General features: G+C 34.1%; 1 protein-coding gene across 5 annotated transcripts in view; it reads right to left on the bottom strand.

Moving 5' to 3' along the window:
• The window catches only part of LOC106143531 (four and a half LIM domains protein 2), a 109,741-nt gene that overhangs the window by 48,627 nt on the left and 37,194 nt on the right, over window positions 1-23,920 (bottom strand). For 4 of the 5 annotated variants that reach the window (XM_060945309.1, XM_060945310.1, XM_060945308.1 and 1 more), the window contains exons 2-5: window positions 12,277-12,674; window positions 796-943; window positions 396-609; window positions 180-283 (exon numbers count right to left, since the gene is read on the bottom strand). In XM_060945309.1, coding sequence (XP_060801292.1) covers window positions 180-283; window positions 396-609; window positions 796-943; window positions 12,277-12,464 — 654 coding nt within the window. In that variant the 5' untranslated portion in view covers window positions 12,465-12,674. The remainder of the gene's footprint in view (window positions 1-179; window positions 284-395; window positions 610-795; window positions 944-12,276; window positions 12,675-23,920) is intronic. The other variant, XM_013345645.2, reaches the window with a different exon arrangement.

Raw genomic sequence — 23,920 nt, 5'->3', positions numbered from 1 at the left:
GTAAAATTAAAAATAGATTACAGCGGCCTCTTTTGTGCAATAGTTGAACTAAAATATTACTATCAGCGCTATCGTGAAACAAACTACAGAATTGAACGATAATTACGCCATCTATGATCAAATAGCTTAATTTTAGTTGTAAATTTATGCTTAGACGACACTAAATCAAATTAAATTACCTCTTCTCCAATCCTTGGTGCCTGAATGGCGATACTTCCAGTACGAATAGCTTTATTGCATCCCATACACTCTGTTGATGATGTGTGGTGTTGATATGCGACACCTGAAAAATAATTAAAAATATAGGTATTATATATTGAATTTCGCTATTCCGTTGAGTACTTTTTTTAAATTAATGAATCTATTCCATACCAGATGGCACTACAATGACTTACCGATATCAAGCGCGATTTCGTTGCGGGCAGCCACGAAATCTTCAAATTGTTTTTTATGCTGTTCATCTATATGCCTGCAGTGTGCTAATGAGAGATCTTGTTTCGGTAGTTGTGATGCCAAGGCTCTAGTTCGCCACGCTCGCCATGCCGCTGGTCCAGTGGCGCCACCTACAGTAGGTGCCCGTTCGTTCAACGCTGCCCAATAAAGTTCCGTCTGAAAAAAAGTTTCTTATTAATTACCTATTATAAGCACGTAGAGAGAGTAAGAAAATCCAAATGAGGTGTAAATTTATGCACATCCTGTTCTAGAAGGAATTTTAAAATTACTTCTTGTGCCCCACGCTTTCTCAAAAACATCTATGCATGTAAACAACACTTCAGCTATAGTTGTATTTTTCACCTGCTTGGCAGTGAGTCCAGGGGGGCTGTCGTATCCATTGTGGTTGACCCTGGAGTCCCGGAGGCCGAGCCGGTCCCGCACAGAGCCCAGCTCCTCGTGGTACACAGAGTGCTGCAGACGGTCGCAGCCGCACGACTTGCATGTTTTTCTGTAAAGAATACAACGGTAATATTAGCTGGTAACCAAAGTAAATCGCAAGCATATGCCATGACAAATTGTTTTAATCCTATCCGCAACGTAGTGTAGGAAGAAGAAGGATCCTTATAGCGCCACTTAAGGCGACCAATACGTGAAGAGTTTCTTTAGCAGGTGCATCTTCTCCTTTTGGGGAGGTTGCCCATTTTGAGGAGCGTAATGTTCTGTTCTTGAAAGGGATTCTGTGTCCGTTTTGAGGAGCATTCCGTTAAGTCAAGGGAGTTAAGTGCTTAGGTAGTTTTTAGCTTGTAAGGTTTTTGACAAGTACTAATATATTAGGTATAACTTAGATTTCATTTATTGAAATGTACGTGAAAAAGTGCCTGCGAAGGTTTATTTTCTGAATAAAATACTGATTTTGTTTTTTTTTACGTATATACGAGTACACAGAAAAACTTTATTCCACGTCTCAGAAAGCAAGGAAGCATGAGCCACGAAGACGTTTCGTTACAGGGCTTATAGTTATTACAAATTGTTAGATAAAACGTAGTTTCGTTTTAAGTTGGATTGCAAATGAAACATTTTTAAATTAATCTTTAATTTTTCTGACACACTTAAGTCTTTTTAACACTCAACTTGTCGCGAATAACTGAAAATTAAACTAAGCTTGCAGGCCGAATACAAAAAACACATTTATTTTATTTCTATTATTGCAAACGAACATTTCCAATTGTGTTCCATGTCATGGACCTTTCGTTTATCATCCCTAAGTTATTCGGAGACATAGCAAGACATCCAAAACCTTGACCTTTAAACTATAAGTGGTGAGTCGCCGTAAATAGCATAAGTGTTCATATGGTGGCATGCAAAGTGCAAACGATGCTAAAAATACCTGGAGAGGGGGACGGGTCCTGACGACAATATCTTGGGAGCAAGACAGGTATCGAACTATTATTTTGATCGATTTAGTATCAAATTTTCTATGTTACTATCTACCTATTAAAAAATATTCCGTTTTAACAATACCCTGCGGGAAAAGTTTTAATACTATTATTATATTTAAGTATTTAAAGATTTATTTTTTGTTTCACACGCATTCTTATTAACGCATAGACGAAACAACTGAGAGGAACTTTGACATTAATCACACGATTATTTCTAGGGATGGTGATATTATTATTACTCGTATATTCAGGTGAACTTGGCAAGTGAAATAAATAAATAATAATAATTTCTAGTAGGTACAAATCTTTAAATTTAATTTAAATCAAGGGTCCTAAAGTAAACCTTCGGAGAACAAAAAAAACCTTAATATAAACAAACAAAACCAAGACAATCGGATATTGTCCGCGCTCATCCTTTAATCTGCCGTCTCGTCATCGCGTTAGCATTTCAATGCGCCGGAGCAGCCAGCGGCACGTGCGTCAAGCTTCGTTACACTGCATAAGTCCTCACTTAGCGCGTTATTTAGATGATGGTATAATTTACATATATTCAATCATTTCTCTAGCATATAAGGCAGTGAATATATGATTCCATAAGCCACTATCCTGACTTAGTTGTTCTGCTTCATCTTTATATGGAATGTAAACTCGTCAGCCGTGTGGTTCCCGGCACTATTACAAAAAAGAATAGGACCACTCCATCTCTTTCCCATGGATGTCGTAAAAGGCGACTAAGGGATAGGCTTATAAACTTAGGATTCCTCTTTTAGGCGATGGGCTAGCAACCTGTCACTATTTGAATCTCGGTTCTATCATTAAGCCAAATAGCTGAACGTGGCCATTCAGTCTTTTCAAGACTGTTGGCTCTGTCTACCCCGCAAGGGATATAGACGTGATCATATGTATGTATGTATGTATGTAAACTCGTCAGTATAGGGCACTGGATCTGAATCTGACCGTCCCTAGGACGTCCCCGATCTGATATAGTAGTTTGACTGGAGAAGAATTTGTAATTTCTTGACGCAGAGGATGTTTGAGGGACCAAAGTCATGAAGGACCCCTTTGATTTATTATGTATGAACTTCACATGGTATTTTTATGATCTAAACAAAGACATCGCCTTTGAAAATTCCCGGGAGAGCAAAACTTCGAATGACAGCTAATTTACATACAAGCACCTATCGTAATTTATTTGCATAAAATGTGAACAATTTTCCTTGTGTTTTAAGGAAAATAAACAGCTTATTAGCTGAAATATTTATCAACTTTACAAGAACAAACGCACTTCCACATAATTTGTGTCAACTTAGTCAGGATTTCTTCAAAATCAATTGGTCACAGTCACAGGACACGCTTATGTAATGAGATAAATTAATTATTTCATAAATTAGACATAGAGAAGTTTAGTTATTATTGTAAAGATTTTTAAATCGTATTTGCCTTCGACATTCGACAATATGTATATTAATAATAGGCTATTTTACACCATGTAAAAAAAAATATAAAAATGCACGTATCTTATAGATTTTGTAAAAAATAAAAGAAAAACATCGATCATTATTCATAAAAGTGCAATATGGATTTTATAATTCAATTTAAAAAATCCTCTTTTTTAATATGTTCTTCAAAAGTCGAAAACGCTATCCGCCATGTTGGGTACTGACGTGACGTCATACTTTTAGTAAACAAATATCGAATCGAAAACATATTGATGATGTCAGGCTCTGTTTATTTTGAAATTTTAAAATTTCTATCACGTTTTTGGGTTTTTACTCTTTAATAATTTAATAGAATCATGGAAGACGGTTTTGTGAAAGCAGACAATATAAATCTACCGAGGATTAATACGTTGATGGTGGCGAAATTTTGGATCTCTTCTTGCTAATTTCAACCAAGTGTTTCTCATTTTAATATCACTTGGCAGTGGAATCCACAATTTTTCTGGTGTTTTTATACTTGTATTCTTGCATTCAGGAACAAGACACCAACAATATGTATTGTAATTCATTATTACAAAAATCTTTTTACTTTAGTCTTACGTAGAGCCGTATTGTTTACTAAAAGTATGACGTCACGAGTCAAAACAGCATGGCGGATGGCGTTTTCGCGCGAAAATACAAAATCATAAATAATAAATAGTTTTTAGAGCACTTTTCGGCTTCAAAAAATTTTAATAAAAATTCTATAGGTATAACACAGTCTCAGGATTGATTTAATACAGTTTTCAAAAAAGAGTGTAATAGCCTATTCTTTGCCAACTGTCAACTGTCCACTGTCTCACGCTGCTTTTGAATGATCCTTAACTCTCCGCGGACCGTGAATATCATTGATTGACATATTCATCCGTGGTACATCTATCAACTTCGAATGGACTGAAAGATGTGAACCAGCAGCGGAATGAGTCACTTGTGTCAAAACAAAGTGGGTAATGAGGCTATTACAAGTTCACAAGAGCAGTAAGATATTACACTTGTACTAAAATAACCGGTTGTCTGCTTGTCTGAGATTGCCTTTATAACTCGTTTTATGTGTTAATGACTAACGAATTAATCTCTCGTTGTTAACAATAGGCGTGATGACTGAGTTTTATTTTGGTTGCTGGTTGAAGGATCTCATTCTCAAAAGAGATGTTTATTAAGTATTTATGAAATACCAGCTGCTAAGTCGCGCATGGACGGACGGTTCCATATATCTTTTTTATAATCATCATCAATATTATCGAATAAACTTATTATCCTGAAAACTTAATCAAGAAATTTTTTCAATTAATTAATTTTATATTAGAATCTTAGAAATCAGATACAATTTAAGTACCTAATGAAGGTAAGTGGGGTCGGACTCGTAATTATATTCAATACAATTCGTCTTAAAAGAAACTAAAAGCATAGAATCGAGACTGGCCCAAAAACGTTAGGAAATTAGAATTAGTAACAAATCACAATAAGGTTCAAAGTTTGTAAAGGGTCAACCATACTTTTTGCGTGACTCGACACACACTTGGCTGGTTTTCACCAAGGGAATAATTCCTGTATGGGCATATAGATAATAAGGAGTAGAAGGTATATTATTTCGTCATGCCATCACTTCTACAGCTAGATACGTCAGATAATCCTATATTTAGCAGTTCAGGTACTTACGTGTGATACCATCTTTTGACGTGTTAAAAATATAGATGGTGAATATGTTCCCCGTTTACTGTATAGTTGTAGTGTTTGGTGTAAATAAAACTGAGATGAACTGATCAAAACATACATGTTATGTTATCTGCAGAATGTAATTTAGGTCTAAACAAGATTTCATTGATAAAGTACCTACCGACCATGGACCAAAAAAATGTGACATTCATTGAAGCTGAAAAATTAGATGTTGGAAGATGGGGCATTTTTTTTTGCTTATCTTTTTCAACTCACAGGAGGACAGCTTCAAGTGTCACCGAATAAATTTCACTGGAAATAATCAAAAACAATCAACCCTTGGAAGCTAATTTCGGTAGTAATAAATGACATTTTTAGCAGATATTAACCAAACCAACAACGTTGATACGTGTCGTGATAAGTAAACAACTAAACAGCTAAACTTGACAATAGCCGTTCCCATGGCATCTCAATGCGCTTAATTGGTATGCGTTGACCACAGTGACGACGCAAGGGTCAATGTCCTGAGAGATGATTTAAATAGTATCACTGATTATGAGAAGCAAGATCATTATCTTGTGGCGTTAGGAAAGATCTGTTTGAAGAATAATAAAAGTGAGTTAGATCAGTTTGGACAATGATTTGAATCGCAAAATGGAAAATTACAATTTAGCGCCCGCAACAGTTAAGACGTCACGAAAGGTAAAACCATACTTACAATTCGCTTAAATAAAAGTTTTTTTGAATTAAAATTATTCCTCTTCTTTGTAGACATATCACGTCAAAGGCAAGGCCTTGAGAAAACTCTCACACCAGTGTGTGCAAAATCGATTGACTTGGCATTAACAGAAAATTTCTTTTATGGTGTTGTATAGCCAAGTGCTCCTACACGTGTACTTGCTACGATAATTTATTTAATTACCAGAACCAATGACGGTCAAGACCAACACCAATATAGATTACACTTTAGCTCTTTCTAAATCATGGTTTTGGTATTACTTAGTACCTACAAACAATTTTAAAAAATGCAGAAAGTTGAGATGCAACAAGAACGCTCCATTCAACTCCAACGACAAGGTTTTGCACTTAATTTTAGAAGATAACACTGAAATGATACCGGACAAAAATTTCATAAAATATCAAGCTGGACCAGCGTTTCTGTGGCACAATTTTTTTGAGATTATCAATGACATATATCGTGACCAAAAGATTTTTTATGCGCACGTAAATTACTACATTTTGAAATCAATGAATACATGGAAGGGATGCCTGTGTAATTCGAACTAAAAGCGGAAGAACTAATCGTCAGTTGTAAGTAAATAGGACTAGGATTATATATTTAAGAAGATATCAAAGCCAGTGAGATGACTAAGAGTAAAATAATTGAATGAGCGCTGGATTTGTTGAATGCACTATTTACTTAATATTTAAACAGTGTGAAGATTCTAATTATTAGGAACCAATTTTAGACGCCTAGTTTTTTCTGAGATGTATTGACTCATTCTGTGTTCCTGTTTTGCTTGTTTTCATTATCGTGTACTAAACTATATCGTCATCGTTACCTTGCTATTGTCATAAAAATATTTTTGTGTGATTTATCACTTGTAATAAAAGCTTGTGCAGTGTCGTGGTATGAAATTAGCTTGAAGAAGCGGGACTTTATTATGCTTGACCTACTTACGGTCAGGACAGGACTCTTCTTTCCAATCTAGAAGTATTTAATTTTGTTCTCTGCCTTCCTTTAAATCACATTTCAACCTCTATGTTTATTCTATCGTGTGGTTCCCGAAACCAACAGAAAAAAGCTCCATCTCTTTCCTATGAATGTCGTAAAAGGCGACTAAGGATTATTCTTTTAGGCAATAAGCTAGCAACCGCTCTCGTCACTATTTGAATCTCAATTCTATCATTAAGCCAAACTACTATCAGTCTTTTCAAGACTGCTAGACAGAGTCTACTCCGCAAGAGATATAGACGTGATTATATGTATTTATGTATGTTTATTCTGTTATTTTTTTCATTCTTATTCATATTCAGCGTGTTCAGAGATCCACTTGCATCATTTGCTATCGGATTGTCTGGGCCATATATAATTCTATGGTCAAAGGACACCAATTTGAAGCTTCCTGCCACTTGGTCAAATTGCCTTGACACACTACGTACCTACTGTTGCCTTCGGACCTTAAGTCCAAATACTCTTGACAGTAGATGTTACTAAGGCTTTTAAGATTCCAACGGAAATGTGTTGTTTTCAAAGAATTTTGCCAACGCCAATACTCGGATCTATTAATTCCGCATTCTCAATGACGATTCGTTTATCAAAGATTTATTTCGCGACGTTAAAGTTGACATTAACGACTGTGGGATGAATGACGATTGTTAATTTAAGAATAGATTTATCGTGTTTTCTTTGGCCCCGCTTGTTCGTCGATTACCCGGCTCGTTTCCTCCCAAATTACGCTTTAGATACGATTAATTAATTAAAGAATCATTATAATGAGTGTAAATGTTGTCAAACTTCATGTTTTTCTTGAAGATTATAGTGTTTGACTTTTGAACAGAAAATCCACAGGTAAATACTCGTAGATATAATGTTGCAAAGTAAACATCATGTGTAGGAAGGTACAAATGTACTAATGTATCTAATTGATTTTTTGTTTTATTTTCCTTGTTATTTTGATTACCCACTTATTAGCGCAACGATTTTACCAATAACCGTATCATCAAAATCGGTAACCAACCACAGAATATCAAGACAATTTATTTACAAAACGAACTCATAATCTCAATCAAACAAGTACTAAAGGAATAAATAATCTTTTTAAACCAAATTTCGATTATGGCTTACAACATTTATTCCAGAACTAAGGTTTAAAATATCATAAAACTAAAATCATTCAGTGGTCATAACATACTTATCGTGTTTGCCAAACTATTTGGCGGCATTCCAAACATATGCCAGTGCCCATCTATGTCATTCTACGGTTATGGGCAGCTTGACTTTCAATATTAATCTCATCATAGTATTTATAAACATTGCCTGGTCGTTCTACGACCTAAGTACTTGGAAATGTTGAATTAAAATTAAATTTGGTGAAATTACTTCACTTCGTTTGGAGAAGGAAAAATTGAAGAAGTTTCCGAGTTTATTTATTGCGAGAGTTAAAATTTCATATCAGTTTTATTCTAAGGTGAAATCTGGATTCCTAATAGTCTTGTGTAACTGTAAACATAACTTTATGACCGAGACTACTAGTCGCAATTATTGTAGCAATGACATGAATTTTTAAAATATCAATTTTCGACAGCCGAACGATGTCAGTCAAAATCTTTTTTACTTTAGACAGTGTAAAACTACTAGAAACCACAGCAATTCTAATTTAAAACACAAATATTGACGTAATAGACAATGCAACAAATGGTATCGTTAAAATAAACAAAGCGTCTGCTGTCAGACTGATGTCACTAACCGTGTGTTAAAATCTGCAATGAAGTAATGAATTGGTATAAAAAAAGAGGACTTTAAGATAGCAGTCGCTATAAGTATTTATTGTGTTAAAGATTTATATTTCGTGGGGAAAATTTGAAATCAAAACGATAGTTAGTTTTGTCTGCAGAGCCTTTATTCTCTAAGATCGTTAGAGTGAAAATACTGTCCTAAAAATGTTGGTTTAACAGTATGCTGTCAAAAGGAATGTATCAACCACTTGCTGTTGTACTTACAGTTATGAGCTGGCAAATCAGTTGTTTATTGAAAAGGTCTTACTTAGTGGCCATGATCTAAATATCCCTCTGAACTATTCAATTCAAGTAATTTGATAGTTTTATTTGTCCAGATATTGGAACGTAACCCAATACTACTACGTTCAGTCAACCACAAATCTAAAACTCTAATTACCTACATAGGAGTTTATTACAAACTTTAAAATTTCAGCTTCGATTGTTAAATTTATCGAAATTTCACTACTTATTTGCATTCCCGTATGCTGTCATACTCTTAGGCCATAGTAATTATGAATTGATAATAAAGATACATTGATTTCATTATGTCCAATTTGTTCATCCATGTTCCAATCAGAGATGTAGAATCTTCGCGCGCTTTTATCCGTTTTATTCTTGACATGAATAACCTTATTTACCTTTTTTTGATTTGCTGATGTGTCATAAATTGCGAGGCGTGCTTGACGTTTATTCAAGAGTACCCCGTAGGAGCATAACGTTAGTCAGCATTCACATTTAGCACTGGAGAAACAGCAGTGTATGTCAGCTCATTTACAAGATTATTCCAGAATGTTTGGATCAGACTTGCATTGTGGTTTATTGTTTAGGTTAACGTCATAACGATACACTCATTATTTTGCGTTGGTTTAAAAATATCCTCATTAAACAGTTTTCCACGCCCGCCCTTCGCTTTAGTGGATCACCACCAGTTTTGGAACGTTTGTATTCAACTCATTCATGTTAACTTTCTCTTTCTTATTTAAAAAAAAATTTCAGCTTCTGAGCTTAAAAGAGTGAGTATTTTTTTATGTCGCCTTCAACTCCTACGACATCCACGGGAATAGATGGATAGTAACCTTCTACCTTTTTTTTTAAATGGTTTACGTACGTGGTTCCTACTTTTGGTTTTTTTAATTAACTATTATGTGATTAATACAAAATATTTTATACTGACGTAGATGTTAACACTGTGGATAAATAAAAAAAAAATTAATTATTATTCCAACCTTTATTAAGCTTTTAAACAAAAAGTAATGCAAATTTTACCCCTTACAAATAAATTGATCCGTAAGTATATGTATATTGTATTCTCCTCGTAATCACTTTATTAGCGAAAAAAAAATCAACTTGAGAAGTGAATTAACTTAGTGCCGTATGGTTCCCAGCACGAATAGAAAAAGAATTGGGCCACTCCATCTCTTTCCCATGAATGTCGTAAATAGCTACTAAGGGATAAGCTTTTAAATTTGGGTTTCTTCGTTTAGGCGATGGGTTAGCAACCTGTCACTAGGTATTTGAATCGCAATTCTACAGCCGAACGTGGCCTTTCAGTCTCTTCAAGACTATTGTCTCTGTCTACCCCGCGAGGGATATAGACGTGACGTATATGTACGTATGCTCTAATAAATTATATTGCGTTCTCGTAATCACTGTATAAGCGAAAAACCATTCGCCTTGAGAAGCGAATTGACTTAGTCTACGAAAGGTCCCGTAATTACTTCATCTATGCTCATGACCTTAGCTTCTTAATCTGTGCGTGTGATGACCTTAATAATTATTTAATTTATGCATACATGAACAAGTAAATGACAACAAAAGCAGACACCCTAAAACAATAAACACAGACGGAAATAGCCCGATTTTCTTTTATAATCTGGCGACCCTGTTTACAAAGTAAATGACTGAGGGCTTGGTGGGACACCTTCCATTAGCGATGGACGGACTAAGGTCAGCCCAAGGAGACAGAAACATGATATTAAAATGGTAACGGGTTGAGAAAACTTTCAAGAAAATTGTTAGTCTGAGAACGCAAATGAACGCATAAAACCTTTACCTTCAATTGATTTAAAAGATTCGAGGACTCTTGGTTAAAGTTAAGGCTAGTTTTCTTCTAACTCCTATATCCTACTAATATTATAAATGCGAAAGGTTGTGAGTTTGTCAGGATGTCAGTATGGATGTTTATTACTCTTTCATGCAAAAACTACTGAACCGATTACGATGAAATTTGGCATGTAGGTAGATGAAGACTCAAAATAATATATAGGCTACTTTTTATCCCGGAGTTCTCGCGGAATTGATTTCACGCGTACGAAATCGCGGGCGGCCTCTAGAACATAATAATTCTTTATGTGCATAAACATGTAAGTAAGTACTACTTTACTCTACTCTACTCTTTTTAAATAGAAAAGTCTAATGAATTAACTAAGGTTTAAGATTCTAAATTAATGAATCAGCGCGTGCTGATATCGTTCAAGACACGAGACAAGCTTGTTTTACAACACGCAAAACTTTTCTCGGATCTACACAAACCATAAAATTTTAAACACAATCTCCCAAAGTCCACAAAAGTGCAATAAAATATAGATTTACGTTAACAGCGACCTCATAATGACGCAGTTCAAAGGCTGACTGCTCGCCAAACCATTCGATGAGTAATAAATATTATTTCAAACCATAAACCATCGTTTGGATGAACACTCGATTCAGATGAAAAGTACCTATCCGGAAAATATGACTACACAAAAGTATTGCTCTGTTGAAGACATAATTCATGATCGCGGACAGGTAACCTGCAAGATTTGGGCAATTCTGAGGCCTTAAAGAAATCAATAAAAATCTATTATAGTTAGATACTTAATTATTAACGAAATTTAATTAAATTGAAAAAAATCAATAAACAATCTATTGATATTAATCAATCTAACTAATCTATTATATATACACTGTACTTAGACTAGCTGATACGCAAAAGGTGATGCCTTAGGTGTTCGGTTATAATAGGATCTCCTTTTGATCTTTTGATAGACGGAATTGATACACCGTCAATTGTCCAGACGACCTCATTTGTCAATCTCCAATGACTTGAATGCACGCCTTGCCAAGAATATCATCAGCTTTATGATCCACGGCCAGACTTGCCTAGAAGGTCGTAATTTATGTTTTAATTAGACACACACAAATGTGTAAAATTTTGCACCATGGTCTAGTGCATTTACTTTGTAAATTAAGTTGTTAAGATAAATAAATTCAAAAGAGTTCATTTTCAATCACAAAAGTATACAAGTATGTTAGGCATGTGACAATGCTCACCTAATGTTTGTTTACCAAATATCTCATTCTTCTAGCAAACATTGATGTAATTTTTGTCCGCTGTACGACATCTACTCATATACTTATAGTAAGTGATTGTGTCGTTTCCGATAGAGCAAGAAACAGTTACTCTTCCTGCAAACTCATAGGAATAAGGGGAAAATAGGATTAACGATTAGCATTATCAAAGTGGTTTGCTGGTAGGCAAGCGTTGACATTCATAGAATTCATTTTCATGATTTTTGGGCAGACCCGGAGCTTTGAAGAACCTTTGATTCTACAACTATAATTTTGGCATGATAACGTTATTGTAAATTTTATCGCCGCTTACAGAAAAGCGGCGTTACATTCAGTTGCAAATCAATTTTTTTGCAAAATTTCATAATCGAACCTGTCACTTTTAAGAATTAGTTCCACCACGAATTTCTTGGAAATTTAACTAATTAATAACTTACCGAATGACCATTTCCATAACATCTTCCTTGTCAAACACCTTGCAGTAAAGGTGAAAAATCTTCAGACAGGTGTACTGAAGTCCAGTCCAATTGAGTTTGGCGGTTTTCAGGGCTTCGCCCCAGGGGCAGTTCTCGTGGCGTGACAGGCACAGCATGCCGTCACGTGTCTCCGTCTCAGTCGGCGGCATTTAACTGTTTTTGTTTATGCTAATATTTGAACTAATGCACATCACTAGCCTTGGCTAAACTCCGCGGTGCCAGGACGTAACGTCAAATAATATGTTGTGAACACTTTTTTTTTCAAATAATTGTTCGTTTTGTCAATGTTATTTTTTAATCACTTGTTAATAATTTAAAAATACTTTTAGGCGTTATTGTATAGATAGGTACCTATATCCCTAAATGGAATTTAATTTAGTTATTAAGTATAGACAAGATAATATCTCAAATTCAAGGCTAGTAAGTGTTCATGAAGGAATTTTAATAAAACGTAAATCTTTTAGGTTTTTAGCCAGTCCCGAATTTTAATAAAATACATAATTTAAAATTAAAACATGAACAGAAAAAATGCCAACAAAAGAAAGTCAGATGAATTCACGGTGAAGGATATTTAGGAATGACAATAGTTATTGTGTAAAATACCTTATTTATCGACAATCACACAATGTTGTATTTCTAATAGTATCAAGTGGCTGTCCTAATATCAACAAATGCAGGAAACATGGCCGCCACGGGCCAGTCCTGTCCTGCATAGGAAGTCCTCATTTAAACAATCAGTTGGCCATTGTCTTTACACAAATCAAAAATAAAAAGATGTGGATTAAACAGCTTTTTTTTATGATGAGCAAACATAGTAATAATAAGCAGTTACTTATTTTCTTTTTTACACAAACAGCCGAGTGACTTACTGACAACGCAACGTATAGTCGCAAAGTACCTAATACAAACAAGGAAAAGGAGCTAACTATGTTTGCTTATTCTATTTACTTATATATATCGTGATGTCATTATAAATTACATTTCTTTTTTTCTGCTTTCTGTATGTTTGTTCCAAGAAGTAAATAGGTACTCGTATTTCTAAGTGCTCTGAGATTCTTCTCTTAGGCGATGTGCTAGCAACTTGTCACTATTTGAATCTCATTTCTATCATCAAGCCAAGTAGCTAAACGTGGCCTATCAGTCTTTTCAGGACTGCTGGCTCTGTCTACCCCGCAAGGGATATAGACATGACTATATGCATGTATGTACTTACTTACATGGTGCCGTATGAAGGCCAGTAAGTATTTATTAAATATGCAATGCTTGCTTGCTAATCGATCCATTGACAAAAATAATGTTAATTAAATAGAACTAAGAAAACTAAAAAAAAAAACAAAAAACAAGTGGTAGTTTTCGTGTATTCACATTATTTTCGGCCAGTAAGATAAGCTGGACCTATAGAAGAGTTCTTCTGTATGCTAGATATGTTATGCTCTGATTGGATTGTAGAACGCTTATCGCATTTAAAAGAGTGTGGTGACTGCTTTTGTTTTATCTAATCATTTGTTTGTTTTATTTTCGAGTATGCGTCAACATGCAGCCATATACATAGTTGAGGCTTGACTACTTACAAATATTATGTCAGCGTCAATTCAAACTTCTTAAGAATGTAATAAGTTTTTATTTTAGAATTTGACACTTTTTTAATGCCAAAAAAATAAAACAAAGAACATGATGACATGTCATACTGATTTTGTGCAAAATTTAATCTGTACTAATTTAAAAGCGCTAAGTAACTCTATCTGTTAGGTTTTCACGCCTAACCTACTGATTTGATTTTGATGCAATTTGGAAAACATATAGATTTAACTCTGAAGAAGAAGTTAAATAAAGAAACACGTGGACGAAGTTGCGGGCAAAAGCAAATAAATAAAAAATATTTATTTTCCTCGAATACGTATAGTTTTACGTTACAATGATAGTATTGATTGTAATTTTCATTCAAATTAACGTACAGAGACCATTACAGAAAAGTGTCCAATCGTAGAAGTAGGTACATACCTATTGAAGGAGGTAAAGTTTCTGTGGCCCACTGTACATAACTCTGAAAAGGATTAGTACCGTACATGGACATATTATATTAACTTGTATATTTATTTACGTTATAACTCGTTATGCTTGTTATACATAATGAGATCAAAGAAGATGAACGTGGGCGCCTTGTATGTCAGTATTCCTAATTCAATGCATTACCTACGTGCTCAGGTTGAAAAGGTAAGCGTGATCGTGATATTTAAATTTGTCTTGTTTTCTTTGTTGTAAGAAACAGTCAGTGAGTAAATCCTTGATTAAATCGAGGATGTTCAGGAGAAACAATTGGTCAAACTTTGACGAATGTGGATAAATCGTGGCAAGTGGAAATATGAAGTCTCTGTTTTAAAACAAAAAATTATATCTTATACTCCCAAGCCTGGTGATGTTTCAATAAAAAAAAGAAATAAACTTTTATTTACTCTATTTAAATTTTTTGCACAAGTGCGCTAGAAATAAAGTATCATTATATTTAAGTCGTACTTAAATAGAATGTAACTTTATTTCTATGTGAAATAATTAACTTCGTTTAATAATGTCTAAATATAGACACATGCTATGCAAAGTTGGGCATGACTAACCTAAATTATTCCTCGTATAGATAAGACTGCTTCTGTATTTGGACTGGCCGTTGCAAGAATACATGTATACATGTATATACGATTTATATTGCGGGTTGGAAATGTAATAAATATTTGATTATAAATACATATATGGACTTGCAATGCAATTATAATTATAAATTAGGAATTTGGATAAACATCAAGATTATAATCTCTGTATAGTTGCGTTTCAGTATAAAGTTAAGTGAGCTTAATAAGGTGTAATTAATTAGTACCTACCTACATACATAAGTCTTATCGAAATAAGTATTTTTGTGTTATTCGTAGTGAGTGGTTAAAAAATATTTAGTTAATTTTATTAACAACGAGGTTTAATAAAAGGAGGAGGTTTATAAACTACATATTTAAAGTTATATAGAGGTTTATAAGCTATGTAAAGTATTTTATTATATTTTAGATGCGTACGGACAAAACTACTTTTGAAGTGTAAATTTCTTTGTAGATATTAAATGCAATTATACCTATATAATTGCATTTGCACTTACTTAAATCCAAACCTAGCATAGGATAACGCGGCGTATGAGTAATTTATTTTATTACTAGAAAATGCCGTATAGGACTTTGCAGGAAACCGTGGAACTGATACACTGATAAGGAACAATAAACAGGATTATGTGTAATTTATTTTCGTACGTATTGATACTAAGTTTTATTAGAATAATATTACAAATTAGCATCGATAAATTAACCTCCAAATAAAAAGATGAGTGATGATATCTAAGTTAAACCTGTCTGTCAGATTTTGTTGCAATTTAAGAGTGTATTAATGCTCAGCTATATTAGATAAAATTTGTACACCGGTTTTTAACTGAATCTTTGAAATTTATAAATTTTCTTCTTTTATTTCTCTTGGTGAAAGTCCCGTTTACATTATCCCCTCTCTGCATTGGGCATGTCAGATTTTAACAAGAAGCTACTCTCGTCTGTCCTTAACAACATTTACAAGGTAACCGACTCAAATTGGACACATACATACATAAAATCACGCCTCTTTCCCGGAGGGGTACGCAGAGACTACATCTTTTCACTTGTCACGATCTCTGCACACTTCCTTCGCTTCATACACATTCATAACTCTTTTCATGCAAGGTCGGAGGTTTCGGGTACTCTTGACCTGACCCTTTGCCAGGCATCCTTAATTTGATCAAGATACGTCCGTCTACTCAAATTGGATCATTGTTGCAAAATCCAGTTCCCCTTAATGTAACAGGTTACCCCGTGTCATGATATTTTTTCCATTCTTCAAAAATATTCTACATACATACATCATACATATTATCACGTCTATATCCCTTGCGGGGTAGACAGAGCTAACAGTCTTGTAAAGACTGATAGGCCACGTTCAGCTATTTGGCTTTAAGATAGAATTGGCATTCTAATAGTGACGGGTTGCTAGCCCATCGCCTAAAAGAAGAATTTCAAATTTATAAGCCTACTCCTTAGTCGCCTTTTACGACATCCATGGGAGAGTGATGGAGTGGTCCTATTCTTTTTTTCTATTTGGCGCCGGGAACCACAAGGCACTTTTTTCAAAAATATTCTATTTAATATTATTCTGTGGTAATATAACATATTGAACACCTTCTTCATCTTTCAGCGCGATGTTTCACACGTCGCCTCATTTTCACTCACGTCATTTCGTAACATGCGAATTAATCGCTAATCTGTGGACGTGTTTACGACCCTGACTGTACCTAAATTAACACGTTCTAGACACAAGTGTTGCAACCCATCTACTTATAGTAGCCATCGATACACATATAGCACACGTCTTTATCTTTTACAGGGGAGACAGGGCCATTAGTCATAAAATACTTGAAGGCCATTATACATAGATAACGATAGTGATAGGTGACAGAGATAAAGGAACTCTCTGCTTACTTTAAAAACACACACACAAATAACCACGTACAGTGTACTCGATATGATAACCCCCTTTCCGTTACAATCAGTTTATCCTCGCGGGGTAGGCAGAGCCAACAGTCGTCAAAAGGCCACGTTAAAGCTACGTTGGCTTAATGATAGAATTGATATTCAAATAGTGACAGGTTACTAGCACATCGTCTTATAGAATCCCTAGTATATAAACCAATCCCTTAGTCGCCTTGAGGCCACACCTATCACCCCTCATCTAATAATATAAACCTTGTGATGCAGTAAAAAAGACGGATTTTAACAGTAAATAGTTGCTATTAGTTTCTTTTCGTAAAATGTCGAACAAAAGCACAATAGTAACGGAAATTAATAACTACAAAGGTAACATATAAATGTCAACAGATCTTGACTTTTTTTTAAATAACGAACACTTTTATTTTAATAAATGGGGTCATTAACTTCGTAATGGCTGAAAATATTCTCTTTTCTTACGCGACTCAGTTGATTGATAGTGAACACGACTATTTGTCATCTCGGAAATTTTTGCCGCGAACGAAATAAATTACAACAGTTGAAGCAAATGTTGATAGAGTGTTTCAAACGATCGAAATTCCTTGAAACTTAGAGGAAACGCTTTGGATCAAAATAGTTCCGATGGGATGCATTCTTGTGCGACAATAAACACGTCATGATGACTTTTTGATGGTGATTTTTGTCTTAACCTATAACTATATATACATATGTCATTTGGAAATGGAAATAATTAGACTAGAAAAGAGAATTAAGTTTAAAGAAATAACTATTCATTTGCTCAGCTATCTCCCCATTGGAGAATATAGTTCTGGCTACAAAACTACTTGTTTATTGTTTTAAAAAAAATCTCTTTGCAAGATAGACGGCTGCGTTGTAACTTATAATTAAAATTAGGCAGACCGTCGAAAAATTTTGCATTAATTTGCCGTATAATGCGAGAAAAATTAAAAAAAAAAAACAATAAATACTCATAATAAGAGCGAAATAAGTTACACAAATGCTTTATGCATCCATACCTATGTTAGTTATTGGTTAAGTTTTCAGACAATTCAGGACATGCCAAGTTATGTGATGTAAGGCATCTTACAATACATCGTGTTAGTGGGTCGTTGGTCGCAACAATACTATGACATACATGAATGAAGTATACTATGTAAAAGACAACAAGAGAAAGTGTCTTAACTATTTTTTTTAACTACGCGGTCAGAGCTAATATGATTGATAAAAGAGCTTATCAAAATAATCGCGTTTTCATACGTTATTAATTCAACTGTGAAATATTAACTTAATTGGATTGATTTGAATTTGACATTGGCCCTTAAAAAGCATACATACTTGTCTTTTTTGCATTCTCGTGTGAAAAATATCTTCAAAATAAAGGTATTTTAGGCGACTTTTCAATTGCTGACTACGATTAACATGTAACAATAGATAATTTAAAACCGGTTTGCGTAGAGTAGACCAAGGTTACTTAGTACTTGAAATTCGTGCTAAGCTAACAAACAAGGTAACTCACCTAACTAAATTCAGATAGCAAGTAGATAATAATATATATGTACTTTTAATTATACCTACATTACAAAAAAAATATGTGGAATTAAGAATATTAATAATTTATACGCGCCGATCAAAACGAATTAGCGCCTAATTTTTCGCTCGACTTATATATTACGGACTCTGGCAAGCGGACATATTATGTGTTAGTTCTACTTACTCCTCCAAGAAAGAAGCATTGTGTATGTCTAGGGCTATCATGTAAAGGGCTAGAGTTTTATCATTAGAACTTCATACATATAATTTAGAACAATGTAGATTTATTATCCCAATTTCTTTGGCTTCTTACATGTACAAGGAATGAGTCACATGTGGTCACCTGACTCAGTGTTGTTTTGGTGCGACTTAGCGACTGTGATTGTGACTTGCGCAGGATTATGTGCGTCAATAAACTCGTAAATGCCTGCAAAATGTATTCAGTATTTTAATTGGAAAAGATTGAAACTGCACTAAACTACAAAATATAGAAGGTATAGAGTTAAATATCATACAAGTGTCAAATTGTATTAAAAAAGCAACCTGAATATTTTGTTTTTTTAACCAAAAAGTTAATTAAGTTTAAATTATAATGCGATCAGTTCAGAAAAAGTAATCATCGGGATTGTTTTTACGAAATATAATAATGCAGAACTTCAGATTGCCTCATCAATCAATCCTGCACCCAGAGTGTACAACTATCTACTAATTATTATAATATGAAGATTAGCCTGCGCAGTTATCAATAATTTTAGTATGCGTATAATACAAGCCTATAAATGATCAAAACTTGTATTTTTTCCTACACCTACTGAATGCGAAGCAGCTTTATGTTTATTTATTTATTTGGAGGACCAACAACCGTTTACATAAAATAGCGCCACATATGTAAAACAAATGGTCAATTATATATAAGTACAATAAACCTAAAAAAAGTTTTAAGTTCATATTTTTAGATGTGTTCTAATTTGATTTATCAAATTCAATAATTATAAAAAGAGCGGGTTCTCCAAACACAAGTATTTATACTTAAATGGAGATCCCATTCAAAATGAGATACTGTAAAGGAGTTAAATAAGTACAAATAAATTGTTCATTTTCATTTTTTTTTCATTTTCACTAGGTATAAAAAAAACGACATCGCATCAAAACTACGACAGTTAATCTCGTCTTATAAATACTTATACATATTTCACACAATCACACAATAATAGTCTTTATTTATGCGAAGGCGCATCCCAAGCTCGCCAAAGAGATGAGGAGGTAACCATAACGCCATGAAAGGGAAGAAGACAATAAATAGTGTTACAAAATAAGATGATTCACTGGATGGAACAATTAACTAAGTAACAACGTCTACGAATAACTTTGTGCACGTGACTAAATGAGTAGGTATAAGTGATAGGAGAATTGTATGGTAAAGTCAATAATCGAGTCATTTCCATTCAACTGCAAATTGCAATTGGATCGCTCAAGTACAGTCAGCATGAAACCATGGCGCGTTTTCATAAAATTTATGTAATTTGAAAAAAAAAGAATAAAGTACAGGAATACATTTATTTATACGTCTTTCTCCCTTCCTGGGGAGATAAAGTCTTTTGTTAAGACTGATACAGAATTGGTAATCAATTTAGAAAATTACATCCTATAATTTTCAATTCATCAATGTTTTAATCAAAATATCATAAATACGAAAGTCAAAACTATTTTGAGGTTAACATGTTCTGCACGCACAAATTTATCTGAATTAGTAGGAACTAAGTTTAGTGGCACACATGGATTTATTCTGTGCCGTTTCCGCAACGAAAAAAAAAAACCCCATAAGTATCCTCCTCTATAAAGAATGCAAATTTAAGGAAGATCGGTTCAAGTTTTGACGTGAAACACGAACAAGCAAACACACTTTCGCATCACTACATAGTATAAAACAAAGTCGCTATTTTAGTCTGTTTGTCTGTATGCTTAAATCTTTAAAATTACGCAACGGATTTTGATGCGGTTTTTTGTAACAGGTAGAGTGACGCAAGAGGAAGGTTTTTATGTATAATAACATTTATAATTTTGCACCCGTGCGAAGCCGGGGCGGGTCGCTAGTTTATAATAAAGTATGGAAAATTAAATTAAATATGTAACCCTGAGTTTAATTATGAACTGTGAGGAGCGTCATGAAAATATTTATTCTGGAATTCAGTGCAGATTGCTTAGCACTCGCGTTTTTATAACTAAATTAATCAAAACAAACGTGCCTTTGGTCTTTTCTTGATATTATGAAAATATTTTTGTTAGTTGTAATTTTATAGCTTTAAAATTCAGTTGCAGAAACACATGTTCAAGTTAATCGAAATCATTAGTTAAACATTCATTCATGTTTTTTAATGTAGACAATGTACATTCGTTGACGATTTAGATTTAGGAGATCTATATTTGTTAATTGACGTCCGGTGAAAATGCTGCAGTGTAGTTTGTTCTTCTATACATGCGCTTTGGAAGCGGTAGTAGTTATAATTAGATTTAAGTAATGTGACGTCAATAAGTGATACCTTTTATCCAATTTTGAAAATAAATCTATTGTATTCTATTCTCATGACCTGTTCCGACTCTTTGCTTTCAATAAAGAAAATAAAAAATGCATATAAAGAAATCTAGCGGTTTCCATAGGATTAATGTTATGAATAAAAGTTATTACAATCAAGACTGTTAATATTGAAGGCGATGACAGAAAAAAAAGTTGAATTAGTTTTAATGTCATAAATTTCTTTAAGTTTATTGAGTGTAAGTAGTTATTTTATTATATTTAATGGATGGGAAAGAACTAAAGAAATTATACTTCTCTGCACTCCATAGTTTTAACGATAATGTTTTAACGGAGAAAGAAGCCCACATTTTATAGGGGCCTACGTGAGCGATAAGTGGCGGGTTACTATCGTCATATATTATATACATATAACGATGACGTCACAGGTATTAAAAAACAAAAATAGAACTTCCTTATCTGTACCGCCATTCATTTTCTAAGTCTAGACTACTCCATTGCTTTTCAATAAACTAAGTTCTTACGTAAGAGTACCTAATTTGTGAATGACGTAATTGTGAAGTTTTCTTTTTATATGTCAGTATGTAATGTACTTTTTTCATCGTATGTTTTATGAGTCTGTAACTTAAATAAATATAAGCAATTTAGACAAATCCTTTAGTAAAAAATACATTTAGTTATAGCCAAAATTCAAAAGAAAAAAGGACATGTCACTTTTTAAATCTTTTCCAGTCTTTTCGAGATCGTTAGTTTTGTCTTCTGGTAAGAGATACAGCCGTGATCATTATATGTATCATTCACAAGAGGCAGTCTTAATATCATCATACGTATACACAAATTGTGCAATATTTCATTTATCTGAGGAAATATGCCGAAAATAAAACAATTAACAATAATCGTAAAACCTTTTTATGCCGCAGGGCGAGGTCGCCCTTGCCTTACATACTAGCGAAGAATAGTCATATTAATCTGAATTAATGAAAATGAAAATTGTGACACTGACGATGACAGGACACGCCTCTAAAGCTCAGCTTTTCACAATGAAATGACATAATTTTGATTTGTTATGCCGTGTGGTTCCCGGCACCAATACAAAAAAGAATAGGACCAGTCCATCTCTTTCCCATGGATCCAAAGTCGACTAAGGGATAGGCTTATAAACTTGGGATTCTTTTTTAGGCGATAGTCTAGCAACCTGTCACTATTTGAATCTCAATTCTATCATTAAGCCAAATAGCTGAACGTGACCATTCAGGCTTTTCAAGACTATTGGCTCTGTCTACCCCGCAAGGGATATAGACGTGACCATATGTATGTATGTAGATTTGTTATTAAATCAGTCATGACAGAGTGATCCCTCTATTCGCCACGATCCCTGCCTTGTACTTCTTTCGCTTTAACCACATTCACAACTCTTTTCATACATGCCTTTGACCGATCTTTAGCCTTTGTCTAGGCCTTCCCATTACAAACGTTCCCTTTGCCGCTCCACTTGTATATCTATACTAATATTATAAAGCCGAAGCGTTTGTTTGTTTGTTTGAAGCGCTAATCTCAGGAACTACTGGTTCGAATTGAAAAATTATATTTGTGTTAAATAGACCATTTACCGAGGAAGGCTTAAAGCTTTAACATCACGCTTCAACTATTAGGAGCGAAGAAATAATGGAAATTGTGAAAAAAAAAACGGGGAAAATTATTCACCCTCGAGGGCTTTAATAATGCCGAAAATAACTATTCCATGCGTTAAGGAGTCGCGGGAACAGCTAGTTTACTTGATAAACCTGTATAAAGCTGTGATAAAGCATTCGACCTCTCCACATCACCAAACTTACTAAGCATTCCCTTTTCTATTCCTGTGATTATATCTATATATCTTTTTTCACAGCAGCACATTCCCTTATCACATATCCTGTCACTTAATTGTGCACTGAACAGAATAGACGCAGTAGAAATGAGAGCGCTAATGAGTAGAATTAAAGCTCTCATTTTCACTGCGTTTATTCTGTTGCAGGGAAGTAAACGTGTTATAATTTAAAAAAAAATTATTGGTATATTACATTTCAAAATTAATAATTAAATAACAATGAAATAATTTTTACAATGAGCTCACATACCTACAACAAACGTAATTTTTAAGCAATTTATTGGTCGATTTTAATAAACAGGTAGAAATGTTAATAAAAAAACATTTGTGTGCGAGTCCGACTCGCACTTGTTTATTGTAAAACACATTTAGGTACCTACATAGGTAGACAAAATCTGAGGCAAATGCTAGTCTAGCACAATGATGGCATGATAGTATCCAGCTGCGGATATTGTAGCCGCTAAAAGCCGTCTTGTTTGTTTTTATATTAAAAACGATAGAAAAAAATGTGCCTGACGATGTTCTCGGGATTTATGACTGAAAACAAAGCTAACAATTATAAACAAGGTAGCTAGGTAGAAGAAACTAAATCTACCTTGTACCTACCTACCTAGCCTAGCCTAGCAACGATTACTAACAAAATCACTTGATACTTATCCGGTTATACTCGTAGTTCAAGTTAGGTAGGTAGGTAGGTATACCTAGGAGATCAGATACCTCGTACCAAATTCAATAATAGCGCTCATGAAGTTTAGAACAAAAACTTTTAAAGAACTAAGGTTATATTACTGTAAGTGTGGGTTAACCTAGGTAAAATTGATAGGTACCTACCTACTTTAAGGAAGGTAACTATTGTTTTTAGGTTGAGTTACATCTGTACGTAATTTTTTTTTCGAATGAAATTGGACCTCTTCCTGTGGATGTAGGTACCTAGGTACCCTTCGGCGACTAAACGACAAGACTGTAGTAGGCATTGACTTATTTTCTGAAATCATTAGCAGTCGGCTTCAACTTACCAACATAAATCCAACCTACCTACGTATCTAGGAGATTTACGTAAAATGTCAGGCAGCAGGCAGGCAAAATGGGCACTTGTCCAGGCAAAGCTTTCCA

Source organism: Amyelois transitella, chromosome 7, assembly GCF_032362555.1.
Source record: "Amyelois transitella isolate CPQ chromosome 7, ilAmyTran1.1, whole genome shotgun sequence".
NCBI lineage: Eukaryota > Metazoa > Arthropoda > Insecta > Lepidoptera > Pyralidae > Amyelois > Amyelois transitella.
The sequence above is the reverse complement of the archived record's forward strand: the minus strand, read 5'-3'. Positions and strand labels throughout refer to the sequence as shown.